We start from the raw sequence: 18957 nt of genomic DNA on the forward strand, positions 1-18957 counted from the left end.
GGTTGTGATTTTTAAGGTTGTTTTTATGTTATTTCTTTATAAAGTTTTATTACATCATTGTCGTTCAATCTCTGGCTGTGTATTTTTATTATTTTTTTTTTTTTTTTGATTATCACTTAACAAACACACTCACATAACCACATTAACTTATTCAAGATCCATATCGTGTCGTATAGTGGTTAATAATATTATAGAATCTACAAAAGGGTATAATATTTATTTAAGTATAAAAAGTAAAAATACAATAGTAAGTATCAGTATTAAGCTTGAAGTGTAATCTTTGGTGGCGTTGACTTCGGTGAGGCGCACACGATGTCGCCAAATGTGTTCGTTATCACCGTCTTGTCACACGGTCGGCGACACCTTGTGTCGTTGTCTGCAAAGTGCGAAACTAAACAAAAACAAATTTACGACGAACACTGCTGTTGTTCGTATCTGATGCACATTCCCAAGTTGTCTTCTGGGTTTTCTTCCCTGTTGCCTGGTCCGAATTGCACTCGCATCACGAATGGCGTAGTGCTACCTGCGAAAAAAAGAAAGTTAATTACAAACAGGTCGGTTGTCGACTTAATCGTTACAACGAGTAAGTTAGGTTAGGTTAGAGTATGTATGATTATATTATAGTAAACAGAGTGAATTTTCTTAACAGTTAACACCGCCTGTAAAAATTTCGCATGTAAAATATATTTTAAATGTCTGGTGGATCAAATGTTTACACATACTTATCAATATTACTATTATACTTGAGCTTAAGAATGCGGAACATAAATTACTATCTGTTGTTTAACAATAAGCAAAACGACTACCGCTTTAAATAATTTAAAAGTATTTCACACGATATTTGACGGAGGGAAATTATATATTATAATGTCTCAAGTTAAAAATATGAACTCGTACAATATATTACATGCCATACACATCGTTTTATATAATTTACTATAATTGAGTAATATTATAATAAACTCACTCTCGATCCGGCAAGGCGTTTCCTTATCTGTGCAGAAATTGTTCCCGCAGTGGAGCAGATCGCATATTCCAGGTCCTCCCTGAGGCTGAGCAATATAAAATAAACGACACAAACAAAATGCACGAGTTTAAAAATAAATTATCTAGCTTAAATATTGCAATTATAGTGAAGGAGACCAACCGTTATGAACTCTTCGGAATCACAAGGCATCATAACACGGTCGCTGCACTCCCGAAATACGTCCATGGACACCACCGGGTTCCCGCTTGGATCACTATCACCTTCGTCTCCTGAACCCTCGATCCCCGTGTCTATACGCCGATGATAAAAATAATAAACATTTTCGATCTTCGTTTTATGATTATTCAATATACCTAATATGGTTATATATTAACGCTCGTTCAACTTACCGGAAAATATCGGTGGTCCTATTTTAAATGAGTTCTCGTCACACGGCTCGTACGCGATCGAACACATACCTATAACACCAAAACATTGTTAAATAGCTAAATGGTTCATCGATAAAATAATAATGATTATTAATATTATGGGAACTTCAGAAGTCAATGGTATAGGTAATAGATGGGGAAAAGGGCATATGGAGGTATACTTTCGCTCCTATAGTTCACTTATACTGAAGGCGACGATTGTACATTGTTCGCCAGTTCAAATTTTAGTTCACTTACCAACATCATTCAATTATTAGAACCCAATACATAATAATATAGGATTAAATAAAAATAAATAAAAAATATAACCTAAAAACTAAAAGGAACAATTTTTATTCTCTTAAAAGGGTTAATCAAGAGTAATAATTAATAAATTAAAAATATGTTAAAACTTAGTATTTATTATTATGTAAATATCTAGTTTGTTTTAAATATTTTAAGTAGTACCAACTATTGAGGCAACGGTAATAGCTATGTATAATAAAATTATATGTTATATTATATTAATGACTTACATAAGTTAGTTTAAAAAAATTGATCGAACTTGATTTTATGTTATGTTTATGAATTACTTAGAAATAAACATCCTAAGGTCTGCAATTCGAATAACACTACTACAATGTCTACGACGTCACTAATTATGTGGTGGTACTTACCGTGTTCTTGTCGTATGCAAATCACGTAGTCTTGGTCGGCCAAATGTCGGCCATTGACCGCGAAGTTCATCGTCTGCACTGTGCCGGCAACTTCGTGAAAATATTGAAGGCAACCGGCCGGCGCACGCTGAGCGAACTCGATCTGGGTGATCTATATTATAAAAATAATGTACCTATGATTCATCGGTTTATACATTTTACACGCAACAATTAACGTTATTCGGACGACTGTTGCAGTGAAGGTAAACAGTAAGTCGTACACTCACTTTAATCTCCCACATCCGGTTGTAGTTGCCTTTGGTTAGTCTGATGTCGATCGTTATATAGTCTTTCGCGTCGTCCATATCGTAGTATACTGCGAGATGACAACAATAAAATGATTGTGTTAGTCCGTTTTTGAAAGAGGTATCGTAACATGTTTAAGGTATATGAACTCAAATACCGCGACGCGTGAGTAAATGAAAAAAACCCGAAGGAGGAACAGGAGCTACCAAAAATCGATCTCGCGCAAAATAATGAACGACCTTTCAGAACACGCGTATCTACGTTATTTATGGTGGTAATTATTTACTAAAGCAGTCCCAAAATTTCTTAGAATATTGTTATAATTATAATGAGATCCTAACCACCACTTTGTATATTATATATATATATTACCAACATAATATAATGTATTAATGTTAAATTTAGCATTTCGTGCCACTCTCCCGCCCATCCACCGTGGCATACCCTCCCCTCTCACTTTGGCCATTTCCCCTCGAGCTCGCACGCATCGCGTACCCACCGGCCGCGTATTATAGTATGCGCACGCGATTATCACGACTGTCATTATTCCGGTGTAACGCGAACGCACTTACATTCGTTATGTTATTTGCGCCAACGCGTCCCGTTGGCTGCCACCAACCCACCATACCGCGCGCGTTTCCAATCGTCACCCTTTACAGTGCGCTCGTGCACACGGACCGTACGACTCGCGGTATGTGCACCACGACGTTCGGGTGGTTTAAACCACATCGCTTCGTGTGGTAACACATGGTAGGCATCATAATAATAATATCATATCGCGATAAGCTACAAATGCGCCAATTTAATACTTCGGACGCTCGTGACCGTGCTGTAAAATTATTGTTATGAAGCCGGCGCGTGTAGGTATATAGTGAACCCGGATTTGACACGAATGCGAGTCGTCCGCCGCGCTTTGAACCACTCACCGTGTTGACCGCTGTTGAGACCGCAAATCCTCAGGTCGTTGGACGCTCCACCGGTGACGACGAACGTGTCCGTCTCGCACACTCCCGTTTTCCGGTTGGGCTGCGCCTAAAATCGATCGATACATATTAGGAGGAACGAGAGTCGAAATCGGTCCAATCATCAAACATAATGAATTGTACTACATATATATATAGGTGTAAGGTGTCATCGTTTCGAACGAAACGGGGTGGGTCCGAAGACCGGGGTCGTTACAAACCACTCACTAGATTGAAGTTGACAAAGTCCAAGCGTATCTGGCTTATGTCTTTGGATATCTTCTTGACGCGCAACGAGCATTCGCCCACGTCGTTCAACAATCCCGGGAAATTCGGATTGACGAAGTACGTGACGTTGTTGGCTACCTCTGCGTTGCAAGACGACGTGACTGCGGCAAACCAGGCATGATATATGGTTATCGTATATAGCATACTCATATTATTAAAACAATCAACATAATATATCATGGTGATGAATGACAGTTCAGTTGCAGAGCACATCGGTGGCATATATAATGGGTGTGTTTTTATTTGGGAAAAGGTGTAAAATATGACAACTCCCATTTTTTACTGTATCGTATTATTTGTTTTTGATAAACTATATTTATATATATATATATATTATATAAATCTATATTTTGTATCATAAAAATATCAAAATCATAATTTATAGATTCACGGGCACTGACTGAAGAAAAACGTTAAAATATGATATATTTAAATATAACATTTATATACGTAAACCTTACTCAATTATATATATTATTTGCTATGCATAACGCATATAATATTATGTTAATTTAATATCACAATAAATATAGCTATATTATTAGCACATCCGCTATTATTCATGATGTCACTTTCCTTTAGGTAAGCCACTGTTGAGTAAGGGAAAATACATAAAAACTATCCTAATTCGTGAAAAACTGACCTTTTATATCAGTGATAGACATAGGTGTAACTTGACAAAAAATAAAATAAAAATATGGCTTTAATTAAAGTTTTAGCTACTCGTCCACAAAAAAATATTATTTCATTACGCTTATGCATAACGGCGTAAAAATAAAATATGACCGTATGACATTATTATGATAATAATATTATGCATAAAAATAGGCATATCATTTATTATAAAATGTGTGCACATTATACTTACAGACACAACACACTCCGAAACCCAGAGCGCAAGGACCGTGAGACTCTCCGTTTTGTATTCTGCACTCATACGTGTTCAAACACAGGCCTAGAATCATGTAAGAATAATAATTTTAATTAAAAAAAACTCTTGTGGTTCGTAAAAATATTATGACAATACCGCGATAGACGACATTGTGGTCATAAAATAAACTTTACCCGTTCTCCGCGAATCGTCGGACAGGCACTCTTCGGTCACCGGCACCGGGAAGAAATTCAACACTGCCAACAACAAATTCCAAAACATGATTAATCACGAGCACTTATCGTGTATATATATATATCACATTATATTATATTATGTGCATAAACGCAAAATAAAATCCGAGCGCACGCCCAAAGTCATGGTGTGGGAGAAACGCGATGGCAACAGCGGACCAGTGCTTCGATCGCTAACTTGCCATGTACATTTTACTATGATATTATCATTATCACGATAAGCGAACGATTTACTCACGTGACAATCTGACGAGGTAATTAGATTACGTGACGTCCAATGCGGACGCTCAGCGCTATTATACCTACAAAGACGCGTTTTTCAGAATTCTGTTATTTTTTACTAATTTTTTTCTTTCGTCGAAACGAATACACCTTTTTATACGTCACGTGTCATTATAATAAATAATATAATACGTACGTGTGTCGCGCAAGAAATATGTATAGTCATTACATCATTTTATAACACTATAAATTATACCACGCGAGTTAGGAGCGGTCATTATCCCGACACACATTGTACGACGATCATCAACTGTCGTGGTGTCACCCTCAAAACCACCGAAATTTTTGAAACTATACATTATATATTATAAACATTTTTTATAACCTATTATTATTATATATATATATATATATTATATACTTAATTTATACTATTTTTGTGATGAGTAGTAATTATCTTGTCTAATACACAAAGGACAAATTTTGGTAAAATCTCTATTGGTCACACCTCTTTAAGCATTATTATTCATTTTTATTAATAACATAATAATATATAATATATACAAGACTATTAATTGTTTTGCTGTTTTCTAAAATTACCTACTTACCACAGAGCTATAAATAGCTTGTGTGGTTTTAAGATTAGTCGTTAAGTCAGTTGTTGTTATGTGGTCTTTGATAGTCAATAAGACAATATTTTGATTTAAAGACGTATTTTGAATTTACCAAGAGTAGTTAAGTAATTGATGATAACAAATTGTTAATATTATGATGAATTTAAAAAAAAAAAAATTTAATTCGATTTGAACCGCTTTTAAACCGGTATGACAATAATTGCATATATTGATTATTAAATAGTTGAGACGCGCGATTTTCAGTTTTAAAATCACTAGGCTAAGGCATAAGTTAAATTGCTTGCATTGTAATTTGGCATGCTAATACATTGATACCATATTAACAATTTTACTGGTGTTATTTCAACAATATATGGGTGTATTAGAATGTTTAGCCTGTTTAGGTACGTTTCAAAAGACGATATTTATTTTTATTTTGTACACTTTCCGTCAAACACCGACGGTGGATGAAATATTTGTGCCAGGACCGGAATCTAACTATAATCGCTTTAAACGTCACCGTGACCCCTATAACACAATTCTATAATATAATACGGCAAGGATGGGCTTGCGTTACGTGCGGATTTTTTCCTCCCTGATTACTTCGACGTGAATTTCCAGTGATCGTCCGCATCACAATGCAATACCACAATAGTGTACCACACGTGCTGCTTTATATTATATATGTGGCTGGGACGACCACATTACATTATTATGATGATCTACGAACGATATTAAAACGCCATATATATATATATATATAGTATAGCATGTCAAAACGTGTAAATTGCCACTTATCGATCACCGCGTGTTCACGCGCGTATCTACGTTAATGTAATTTACACGAATCGATTTTTTTTTTTATCATTATTATTTATTATTACTACTCTAATATATTATTATAATACCGTCACCGTCGAAAAAATGCAATCAGTCTCCTGAAAACCATGTGGGAGGTGATATTATACTCTGGGCCCACAATCATGTTCGCTAGCAGACGGATTACATGTATAATAATAATATTATAGACATAAGAATCCGTTTAAGTTATCTTTTTGTAATTTTTAATTTCTTTTTTATTAACAATATACTAACATTCGTTATGCCTAGTTTTTTAATTTAAATTGTATATTAATTTAAATTTATTTTAAAATTTTAATTTAATGTATTTAATGTATTGCCTATCTAATACGTTGTTTTATTCGAATTCAATATTTTAATTTAAAAAATAAATCCTTATTCACTTTATTTTGTTCACACACTAAAAACGGTGGTTGTATCCATGTAAAACAGCAATTCCATACATTTATCAAATATAATAAATATACATAAATAAACTGTAATAAAACACCATGGTATGAAAATGTGGTTCGAATTCTAAAGCATAATGCGTTTAGTCAGTCCAAAGTGAAACAGAATAATTAACATTAGTGGACAACTCCCAATTTGTTTATTTTACATAATTTATTGTTATAATATAACAATGAATCAATACATAATTTAGCGATCGCCACCTTTCTTTAAAATTCAGTCAGATATCTTGATTTTTAGTTTTTTGGTATTATTTTACATAACCGATTCCCAATGCAGGTTTTTTATTTCTTTTCTTGTTATATGTGTGAGCGAGTATGAGTATTTGTGCGTTTTTGTACTTGAAATTTTCTAGATACACAACTCTATCCATATAGGTTTCACGAAATAGATAAATCAATGGGCGTGTCAGAATTTCTCACGAAGCCATTCATACACGAAGTGCCAATACGGTAAGCCCACGTGAAATGCAAAAATAAAAATAGCTCTGTGACAATAATAATATGGGTAAATTTGTTAGCATGTTTATTACGATTTTTGACTGACTAATAAATTTATTTTTTTTCTACCGTGAAACGTCTCTGTAGACTTTACTACACAAGATGAATGTAATAATATGTATTTTTATGTAACAAGAAAAATGAATACTTTATTGTTTTTTAAAACGTACTCTCGTTGAATATTTATCGTCACCGGTAAGATGAATATTTCAAGGAACGATTTTTGCGCACAAAAAGTAATAATAACAACTACCACAACTACATCCACCACCATCATATATATATATATATATATATATATATATTATGTTGGTAGTTGTGAGTGATACGTTAAATATTTTAAAAGTTAATTTATCGAAAACGTTATAACGCGATGATAATAATAATAACTGTTTGACGTGCGTATATATACATATATAATATATTTGGAAAAGGGAAAAACTCTCGAAAATTCGGGTTTTCCGGAAATTAAAAACCGAAAAGGGATTTACATTTAAAAAATTATACTGACAAGTAATATATAATAAAAAGGTCGTCGCCGTATTAATTATATTAAGTGTCCGTGCTAAATATTTTAGTCGTCGAGAAATTTACCATTTCCCATCCATCCATCATCGTTAATTTAAACAAGGCGCGTTTTTAAATGGTTTTATATCGAGTACGTTAGGCGTTCTTTGCATTTTTATTTTTATTTTTTTAATTCTATAATTCATGGCAGTGCACGCGTTCTATGAAACACATCAAAATATTTCTAAGTACAGATAGCGTAATATATTGCTTCGAAGATAGGCTAGTCAATAAAATCAATCAACAGAAGTTGCCCGCAAGCTAAGTTGAGCTGAACGTGAAGTTCTACATAAGTAAATCGATAACAAACAATACGTATTATTTAATTCTCGATGTTTAATAAATCAATAAGTATATGTAGAGAAAATATTAATTATTTGACTTGATTGTAAAAAGTAATTACCCAATATCAATAATCGCACCTGCAAACCGATCAATTGTAATCGTAAATTATTTTTTTTTTTTTTAGTACAACGACTTTCGAACTAGTTTGTGTTATACACTTATACGCGTGTATAGCGAAAACTTTACAACCGTCCCGCAACCGAATTTATACAGCTAATTGCCCGGAGACTGTCAACGTGATAGATGGTTATTATTAATATTTGGCGACGGGCTTTTTGCGTGTTAATAACTCAATTTTTCTTTCAGATTCGCCAGAGTGTATTACAACATGACGGCTATACCAAACTATAGCTCTTTACGGACAAAAGATCTTTCTTACAAAACAACGTGTTTATAATATCCGATTGGTATGCCGTATAGTTGGTACGCATATTATTGTGTGGTGTGTATACGCATAAGTGTTTTCGATAATATTGTCGTGTCCGCATCTGTGCTTTTCAGTACAGCGACAGGTTATTGTCCCAATCGCCTCCCTCTCCCCGTCAAGTTACTATTATAATTTATAAGACTACAATGTTAATACTTTACAAACTTATACTAAATCTGCACGGATTTATGACTATTATTATTAGGTATAATATTTTTTTAACATTCGGGTTTTTTCAATAAAAATTATAGAGAATTATTTTCCAAACTGTATTTTCTACTATTTGCATCTACAAACAATTTATAATATACCACTTAATATGGAATCCAATGCAAGACATATCATTTAAAATATCATGTTTTTCATGAATTTATGTCATAACATTAGCATTTTAAATCAATGATCTTATTCTTTCATTTATAGAGTTGTAGATAGAATTAATACTAAAAAAGTATTGATCACTAAATATTCAAATATGAAATGGAAATTCATATGCCCTTAAAATTAAAAATATATCTAAATATATGCATTTTAAGCACTTTTATTGTAATCCATAAGCGTATAGCTTATTTACAACGATAAATCTAAAAAGCCAACAAAAAGAAACATGCTAATGTCCTTAATTTTGAGCTGCAAACGTGATGTATCATCCTAAATATATTGATTAAACATTATAATATCATAGCTTATAGGCAGAATACGCTACTCGTTTCGAAAACAGTAAGCCATCGTCGATCGATCGTTGTAATATTGACAGAAATAATAACGGCCTGTCGTCATGCTCATCAGATTATTTTACATCGGTTCAATTTTTTTTTCGGCCGTCACGTAAGTATCTAAAACAATTGTTTGACTTTCCATTTATTTCTCTACTTATATTTCATACACACGTTATATTACAATGTAATATAAAAAACATTTACGATGGTAATACGGTCACTAATTTGCACTGCAGAGGCGTAATCATCGATAGTCGCCCATAACAAAAATTTCAGTCATCGGCCTATGCAATTTTATACCTAACTCATTATCACGCAGTCATATATTATCATTTATGCGGTTCGTATGTTTAACCGTTTTAAAAATGACGTACTTATAATATTAATATAATACATATATCGTCAATACTATCAAATAATGGTACTCGTAGAATAACGATATTGATTCAAATCTAAAGGACGTATTAAAATTGAAGATATGTGAATACTTAATTCAAATTGGATTATTTAAAATTAAAAAAATAACAGCCGATACGATTAAAGATTTAAACGTTTTCTTTTTGATTATATAATACATCAATACTTAATTTATTCTAGTCATGTTTGAAATCCTGAACAAATATTTGTTTACTATATATTGTGTCCATAGGCCTATTATTGCCTGTTGGCTATTAAGAAATTGACTGTATATTCCCTATCCTTAGCTGTATACATATTTTATACGATTAAAAATATACTAATATTATTATACGAGTATAATATGTAAAGTATAGACAGAGAGAATTTTACGCAAAAGTATATACATATTATACTTCATAATTGAGTAAATCACTGTAATATAATATGTGTATAATGGAAATTCATTAATAAATTCAATATAATATAACTTTGTAAATATTTGGAAAACGTAATAGTTTTTAAATTTTTTCTGGTTTTTTAGAACCTGCAATGAGATTCAATCGGAATCTAAAGTTAAATTATGTTTGTTCGTATTGAAGATTAGTGTAAGTATATTACTTTTGATTAGAATTTTTATCTATTAAAATACTGCGAAAAATACACTGCTTCGGAATATAAAACTAAAAAATTATGTTTTCATTTAATAAACTAAAACCAGCAAAATTATAAACTATAAAAAAAGGTTAATGTTATACATTTTTTTTCAAAAATTTGGTTTTAAATAAAATAAAATAATATAAAACAATTAAAGTCTGAAATAATGAGTGGAAAGTGGAAACACATTAATAAACTAACTGTATATTATAGGTACTGTTACAATAGAAACGCTACAATGATACAATACAACCACCAGTCTTTTTAAAAAGTCAAAGGCAATCGCTATGTGTCACAAACTCTTCTGCCATACCACTAAATCTGAACGAATATCGCTACATATAATATAATATATGAGTGCATATACTGTTGAAGAATGTATTATGCCACTATAAATATAACGCGCACGTATTCGCTATATAATATGGTATTATATGACTTGACGTCGGGGGCTTATCCGTATCTGATCATTTTCTCGTATCTAAAGATATTATAGAGACACCTACAAACATCAAATCACATAATATTATGTTAATTTTTATTCGTGCAATTGTGTATGTGAAAAAAAACTCTATTGATATGATGCTTGTTTACGTCCTGGAAAAATCGAAACGATAAATAAAATACTATGGTTGTATTTTGTATATATTACAATATATAAAAAAATATCCAATAATCTAATAATAATTGTTATTTATATAGATTTATAAAATGTATAATAATATTAATTATTATATATATATATATTTATTTACTCCTCCCTTATTATATCAAGGTCACAGTTTATAAATTAATAGAGATAATGGTTTATTGAAGATCTTTTTTTTTAGTACCTAACCTAAACTTTTTCATTGAAATTGTTAATATTGGGAACATCTCTGTTTATAACTCGTCGAAAACTTTTACCCTATTGATTGATCTTTAAATGACCGTTTATAATAATATAATAATATTATAAAATACTTAAATGAACACAAAATAGTAATCATTTGACGTCGTTCAATTGTATTATGTTTTTTTTTTTTTTTTATATTAACGTATATTATATTTGAATTGCATTAAACGAATTTTAAAAACATCTGAAGAATGTTTTCGTATTAAAATTACGAGGGACCCTCGTCGTTTCCTTTGCTGCCGTTGATCTAATATAATATTATTAGCATATTTAAAATATAAAATATTTCGCAATGCCATATAATATATTATAATATTTGGTTATTTAAAAAAAATCTATACAAAGAAAGAGATGATATTAATAGATCCCACAGATCAATATAATATTATTAGCGAATTTACACTTGCTCTGTGTATATTATATTATGTCTGTGTGAAATTACATGCTATAATAATGTATTGAATAGCATAATGTCGTTACGATTAAAAGGTAATCGGATTATGCCATACATAAATAATGTTATACAGTTCTATGTCGATTCATATACAAGTGGTAAGTGGTATAGGCATGACTTTTTTAAGGTACATTGATAATATTGTCATACATACCTACTATGTATTCAAATTTGGAAATATATTTAATTTTATGATCGACATTAGGTATTTTAGAAACTAACTATTTATATGAAATAATTATTGAACCTAAGTTAGTTGTAAGTTACCGATTTTTGTTCATAATATTATATTTTATAATTGTATAACATTATATAAATACTTACTTACGTATTACGCAATCTAAATATTTTTTATTCTAATAAAAATAACGATATTCAAACAAGAAATTATAATTAACACATTTAAATCATGTAATATTGGCTACATAAATGTCTACAGATGTCAAAAACACTGTATCATCACATAATTTGTTTGTTGAAAAGATACCCAAAAAACTAATCAAATAAATAAAATATTATTGCGGTATTAACTTCGTTAGTATGTAATTTGGTCACAACTGTATAGCAATGAAATATTAATCGTTCGTTACTTAATAAAACTAAGATTTTGCAATGTGCCTACAATTTAGTTCCCATAATATTTCTCTCATAATATAACTCGTAATGAAAATTTTTGAATGTATACTAATATACTTAATTGAAAATTAAAAAATATCAGTTTTTTTAATGGCCAGTTTAATAAGTTAGTCATACTTCATGTTACTTTTAACAGATACATTTTTACATTTCGTATGTAATTGAATGGCTACTGAAAATCGATAGGATTGTAATGAACAATGATGTATTTCTTTGTTATGTATTGAAGTATGTGAATTAGGTAAATATTTATAATATAATATGATTAAATAACGTTTTTTTATCAAATTATTTTTAATTGTACTAATATTTTATTGTTAACTATTAATATACACAGCTATAGCTTAGGAGCAAACGTAGTCGGATAAATTCGACTTCCAGAATCAGAGACAAACGTGAAATTAGTGAGAATAAGTAATACATCATTTATCTTACATTATAAATTATTTTTATCGGATTATAATATATTTTGGTTATCACACTAATAATAATAATTTTTCCTAGAACTCTGCAATTATAGTGCGATCAAGTGTTGACATAAAATTTTAATGAACATTTTTATCCATTTATTTTATTATTGAAAAACAGATTCTACTACTTGAATATCTATAAAAGACGTCGGAAAATGTGTAACATTTAATTAAATCGAGTTGGCCGAGTAATCAATTCTATAATATTGATGAAAGTCTCGAGTTAAGCAATATAATAGGTAATTTTTTAATATTGACACTATAGAGAGTCTTTAGACAAACCATTAAATGAATCATTAAACGCAAATAAAGAGAAATAACAAGTAAAGAGAGGAATTCAACTCTGCCGGTATGAAATCATCACTGTATTTGAATTATGAATCGGTAAAACGAGAACGCGCATTACAAGAATATATCTAACAGTGCTTACGTGAAACGGTTAGTGTATCTTGTTTAGATATATTACCCCTACACAGCAAGAAATGATAAATTATTACGAGTGTAATGACTATGATATCTCAAAACTCATATTTATTATTAAAAATTATAATGTAAACGGTAGACATTTATCATCGGCAGTAAAATCGATGCCTCGTTCGAACAGAAATAACGTAACGCTGCGTCAGTATACACATATATCTAATTAGAAATATTGAGTGTATAAGTTGTTGTTATTGAACAATCTAAAGTCAATAGTGTGTTTAATACTACTGAAATAATTCAGTTATAATTCTGTGAATTTCAATTATTAATTTTAATTGGGATGTGTTCAGCACAGCCGAGTACATAGGACAATAATTTAATATTGTTAGAAAATAAAATTACGGTAATAATTATTGATAATTGTGCAGTAGAAGGGCAAAATGTTTAATATAATAATTTTCTCTGGATACTATCATACAATATTAGATTATAGTTTTATTATTATTTTCAAGTTAAAAATAACTGTTATTATTTAAGGACATAAGACGTTATATTAAATTCTATAACTTACTATTTAGTGTTTTCTTATATTATCACTAAATATCAATAATTATGATATGCGAACTAATTTTATTTACTTAAATGAGCACATTTTTTCATTTACAATTGTTTCTTATATTTTATTATTTCTCATTTTGTATAATTTAGAAAACGATGGAACTAAGGTAATGAATAATAAAATATATTTCTATGATCATTTTTATTCAGTATAAGATATTGAGTAAAGACAATTTATTTTATCAAATTATTGTATCTAAATAAATAATAATATTAACATATTTTTACTTAAAAACTTTCTTATAAAAAATTAGTTAGAGTTACATTATTTTTTCAATAACTTTTTATTTTTCTAATGTTAATTTTTTTTTTAATATATTACCTCGTTATCCTAATTTTAAGTATAAATTAGTAACAAAAATCTTTCAAATCTAACATAGTTTATTTGTTTTTCTGTAATCTTTATGTAACACTTAAGATTGAATTCAAAGGTAGTTAAAAATGTACATTTTTAAAAATTTTAACCGGGTTTTATATATAGTATATTATAATATCAGAGATAGATTTACGATTTATTATATATTTTATTCAAGATAGACTTTTATTAAGTGTATTGTGTTATATCATAGATGAAGGGTAAAATGTAGAGATCTCATTAAATATATGAAACGTAGAATATAACGAAGTGCACTTCGTTAGAACGACATTTATTTATATTATTATGTAAAAGGCTGTATTGGTGTGTAGCATATTAATTGTATATTACTAATATCGAAGAAATTTATTTTCAACTCATACATCATAAATCAAACTTAAAAATAACAATAAAAGTTTTTTTTTGTAATACAAAATAAAAATATGCCCACATGTTATGAAAGCAGCTGCTATATCGTTTAATCGTCCATTTAAATTATACGTCCCATTGCGTTTTATATATTTCTAAAAAAATACATAGTATATACGTAGGTATATATTTTTAAATTCTGAAACTGTGTTTTTGTCGACCCTTTTTTCTGTTTGGTTTCTCAATTTTGTTAACAGCAGCAGCTATATGCTATAGATGGCATATCTATCTATAGAATACAATTTAATATTATTATCTTTAAAGGCCAGGCTTTATAGACTTGCGAAACAACGATAAGTTGACAATAATTCCTATTTTCGGCACTATAGTCTCATATCCACGCAAGATTGTGGCGTACATTATTATTTTTATTATCGGTCCAAAAACCGATTTTTGGTGTTACTCAAGATTTTAACATAAATAACGGGTGTTTTCTATAAAATTATGTACAATATAAGCTTGAAAATAATATGATTAACACGTTACCTATTGCTATAATATGGTAAATATTGTTTTAAATTTTAACTATTATAATTATTTATTTTTTCATTTAAATTAAATATTTTATAAAACTTTTATTAAAACTAATTTTCTAAGATCAATTAGCAATATGTACCTATGTAATTATTATTATGGCACAAGTTTTTTTTTTACTCATTAGTACTAAAGTTTCAATAAGATGTCCTTTTTTGAAGTGATCAATATATAGTTCATCATTCTCTGTATGTATATCTATTAGTGTGTAATCGTGATTATGACGAGATTGTTTATTAAATTAATATGGTGTATGTTGTTGCTCCCCAACCTTACCTTGCTAACAAATCGCTCACGAAATTAAATAAAATAATGTACCATCCTAATTAAATAATTATGAACATTAATAAATCGCATAATTTATCATGTTATATTTTTTCCACCATCGCTCAATTTAAATGGCCTTATCTCCGTTTCAATATATCTAAAACAATTAAGACTTTCTATCTCGTCTACTCGAGAAAAGATTGTCTACGTTGGTACCTATACAATTTTATAAATTTTATATTTTATATTTTTTGAAAAATTTTAGAAAAGTTTTACGGCTCAATACATATCTAAATCCTAAGATATCATAAAAATTATTTAGTCTATAGCTCGTATAAGTGAACATTTAGCACAGTTTAATTCCTATACGCATATATAACATTGAAATATTGTGTCAAAAACTTAGAGTATAATAAACAATTTATTGTTTGAAATTTATGGTCAAAAAATGAATACGGAAACGTATGCAGATTATGGTGAATAGAAATATTATTATGCTTGTATTATGATGTATATTATAACCTGTGCTCAGCGGTAATCTAGTAAACTAGTTTATATTTTTATTCACCAGAGGGAAAACGTCGCTCTTGAACTTGACCAACTGCCGTACGATCGGCCTTGCGCACACCGTTAACCGTAAAACATAACCTGGTAGCCGGTTTCGTTTTGGTCACTGACGAAAGGACAGCGGCAACGACGGTCATGGCTGAGGCCGCTCTCTATTTAATAATAATAATGGTAATAATATGTGGAACACTAGCGGTGGTGGCGGCGCATGGATGTGACCTGTTTAACTAGAACCGTGTTCCACTTTTTACGTAAGATTCCGGTCGAATTTAATATGCGCGTATGGTAAACAGTAGACATAATAATAAATACTAAACAATAAATAGCTGTACTAAGTACAATACCGGCCATCTCTTAAGGTCCCTACACCGTAAAGCTTTTCGACGCCTTTTAAGCAATGTCACGAGTAAATCGATCCGCCGTAATTTATTGTATTTCATATGCCATTTTAACGTTTTTTGTAATAATAACTATTGATTAATATCACTGTAGTAGTGCTACGTGCGTTATGCACGATCGATATTAGTGGTCGGTTAAAATACATCCAGTATTCGCGTTTATATATAAAAAAATAAAAACAACACCAAATTAAAATATTAACGATCTAGTGAATTAAAAAAAATTCTACATGTACACTAACTAGAATGTTTTGATACGTATAAAATTGTATGAATGGTGTGTACTGTAATATATACATCCGAAAAGTTTCTATACGATACGAGTTTATAATTACAAGAGTTTTAAAAGTATCAAGAGTGTAAATCTATATCATTAAAAGATTTTATATTGTAGTTACCCCGTTTTTGTTTTTCAAAGTATATTTAGTTTTAAACTATGAAAATGTTACCGTGTAACGTTAATATAATTGTGTAATGTGTGTGTGTGTGTGTGTTTATTAGTTTCGTATTTTCGGTTATGTTATCTCGCCGCGTTCAGAAAACCATACTTCCTACTGTATCGACTGTATATATGATGTCAAAACCAAGTGGAAGTTACTTGCGAATTCTGATTATTATCGAGGACGTCATCATTTATTAGCTTAAATACTAACTTCCCCTTTATTCGTGCTCTAGTTGTCCCCCTCAAGAGGGGTATCAAAATCAATAATTCATAATCGCGTATTATGTCCCTGCAGGTTTGTATACGTACCCCTGCCGACGGCTCTGGAGGGTCCACCCAACGACGGCCACGGCCAACCTAGAGCTCCACGCGTGACCAGCAACAGTGAAAATTGTACCAGCAGCGATTTCGGCGACGGCGTTACCAGGTTCATGGTCGTCTGTGATTAAGACCGGACGATCACCGACCGTTGTGCGACATTCGAGATATTATATTATAATAAAATATTACTTCCGTAGCACCGGGATGTCCGCACAATTCGGACGACTGTGAATTGTAGCGTTTCCTGTGTAGGACAACCGTTAGGTTATTGCAATATTGTAGGTGCTCGCGTAGACGACTTGCCCTCAACTGAACTGAAACGACACCTCTGCCGCAACTGACTATGGTACCGTACAGATGTACAGTGGGAAGACCGGTTCCGCGTCATCGCTCGTAGCCATAGCCGCCGACATTATTAGTATTTTCCATTCGCTTTTTTTTTTATTGTCATCATTTCATATTAGTCATATGGTCATGATTTAGGAAACACCGAAAAAATAATAAAATAATAATCATAACTTTATAATAATAATAAAAAAATGTTATATTTAGTTATAGCTAATTTAATGTCATCCGAAATAATCAAAAATACCTAAATAATATAAATTAATTTTTAGACGATATTATCTAGAATTCTAGATACACAGATGAAGATAAGAATTTGAATTCTTATCAGACAATATTATAATAATACATATTTTTTCTAAAATGCATATAAAAATAATGTATTTAATATTTAATTATTTTGGTTCAATTTCAATAAAGCTTAAACGCACACCATTTGAATAGAAACTAGAAAGTGTTAAAGAAAACTAATATGATAGCGGTTTTAATTAATTTAATAGTTATATAACAGTTTGATATATTTCCATTCATTAGTGAAAAAATGTAAATTTTTACTCAAAAATTGATGTAATTGTTCGCCTCTTTACTATTTTGTAATGAATTTATACCGAATTTAGGCAACAGATATCATTGACTAACAAATTATATAGCTTATGAATACCTGCTTAATTTAGCAATTGTGTATGTTTGAGTTCAAATTTTGATGACATCAGATATTCAAATGCCTATTAAATATTTGAGTATTTTTTTAACAGTTAAGGCATTAACGTATAAGACAAGATTTCTAAAAAAAATGTTTATTGGGATTTAAAAAAATAAATAGAAACCACTTACATTTTTTATGAACGATTGACGTTAAAATGTGGACGATATTAGACATTCGATTATATAACATCCATAAATCTTCAAAAATTTTCATTATATTTTTATAAACTTTATAGTCAAAAAATTAAGAATTGTAATTACTTGTAATTAATTGTAATTAATTCTTGAATTATAATTACGCACGAAGAATTTTGCAAAAATTTTCTGGTTAAGTTAGGTAATATATTTTAACTCTTTTTGAGATACTTACAGACATGACATATTTTAAAGTTATTAGGTTTTTTTTTCTATAATAAAAATTATTAGCTGGATTAAAATTCTTAAAAATGTAATACAAAATCCTACCTAAGTTGTTCTTATAAGTGTATAAAAATATTAAAAATACAAATGCACTATTTTTTTTTATATTAAAATGTTAACTTAAAATTAAGTTAACATTATTACAGATCTAATTTTACTATATATAAATAGAAAATGCTATAAATTAT

At 30.0% G+C, this 18957-nt stretch overlaps 1 protein-coding gene across 1 annotated transcript; it reads right to left on the reverse strand.

Moving 5' to 3' along the window:
* Positions 1-72: 72 nt before the first annotated feature.
* Positions 73-17411, reverse strand: LOC113556603. Its single transcript, XM_026961655.1, has 11 exons — positions 17288-17411; positions 4673-4735; positions 4476-4562; positions 3548-3708; positions 3284-3389; positions 2339-2427; positions 2073-2223; positions 1378-1446; positions 1148-1278; positions 968-1052; positions 73-523 (listed from the first exon to the last, which is right to left on the reverse strand). Exons 1-11 carry the CDS (start codon positions 17409-17411, stop codon positions 408-410), a joined length of 1182 nt encoding a protein of 393 aa, XP_026817456.1. The 3' UTR covers positions 73-407.
* Positions 17412-18957: the final 1546 nt, after the last annotated feature.

This window comes from Rhopalosiphum maidis, chromosome 4, assembly GCF_003676215.2.
Source record: "Rhopalosiphum maidis isolate BTI-1 chromosome 4, ASM367621v3, whole genome shotgun sequence".
Classification (NCBI taxonomy): domain Eukaryota; kingdom Metazoa; phylum Arthropoda; class Insecta; order Hemiptera; family Aphididae; genus Rhopalosiphum; species Rhopalosiphum maidis.

Excerpts from the sequence above, each read along its gene's own strand:
- LOC113556603 (XM_026961655.1), bottom strand. The coding sequence starts at position 17,411 with ATGAACCTGGTAACGCCGTCGCCGAAATCGCTGCTGGTACAATTTTCA. Across the intron at positions 3,390-3,547 it reads ACTTTGTCAACTTCAATCTA|GCGCAGCCCAACCGGAAAAC; the intron begins GTGAGTGGTTTG and ends GATCGATTTTAG. Across the intron at positions 524-967 it reads AACGCCTTGCCGGATCGAGA|GTAGCACTACGCCATTCGTG; the intron begins GTGAGTTTATTA and ends TTTTTTTCGCAG.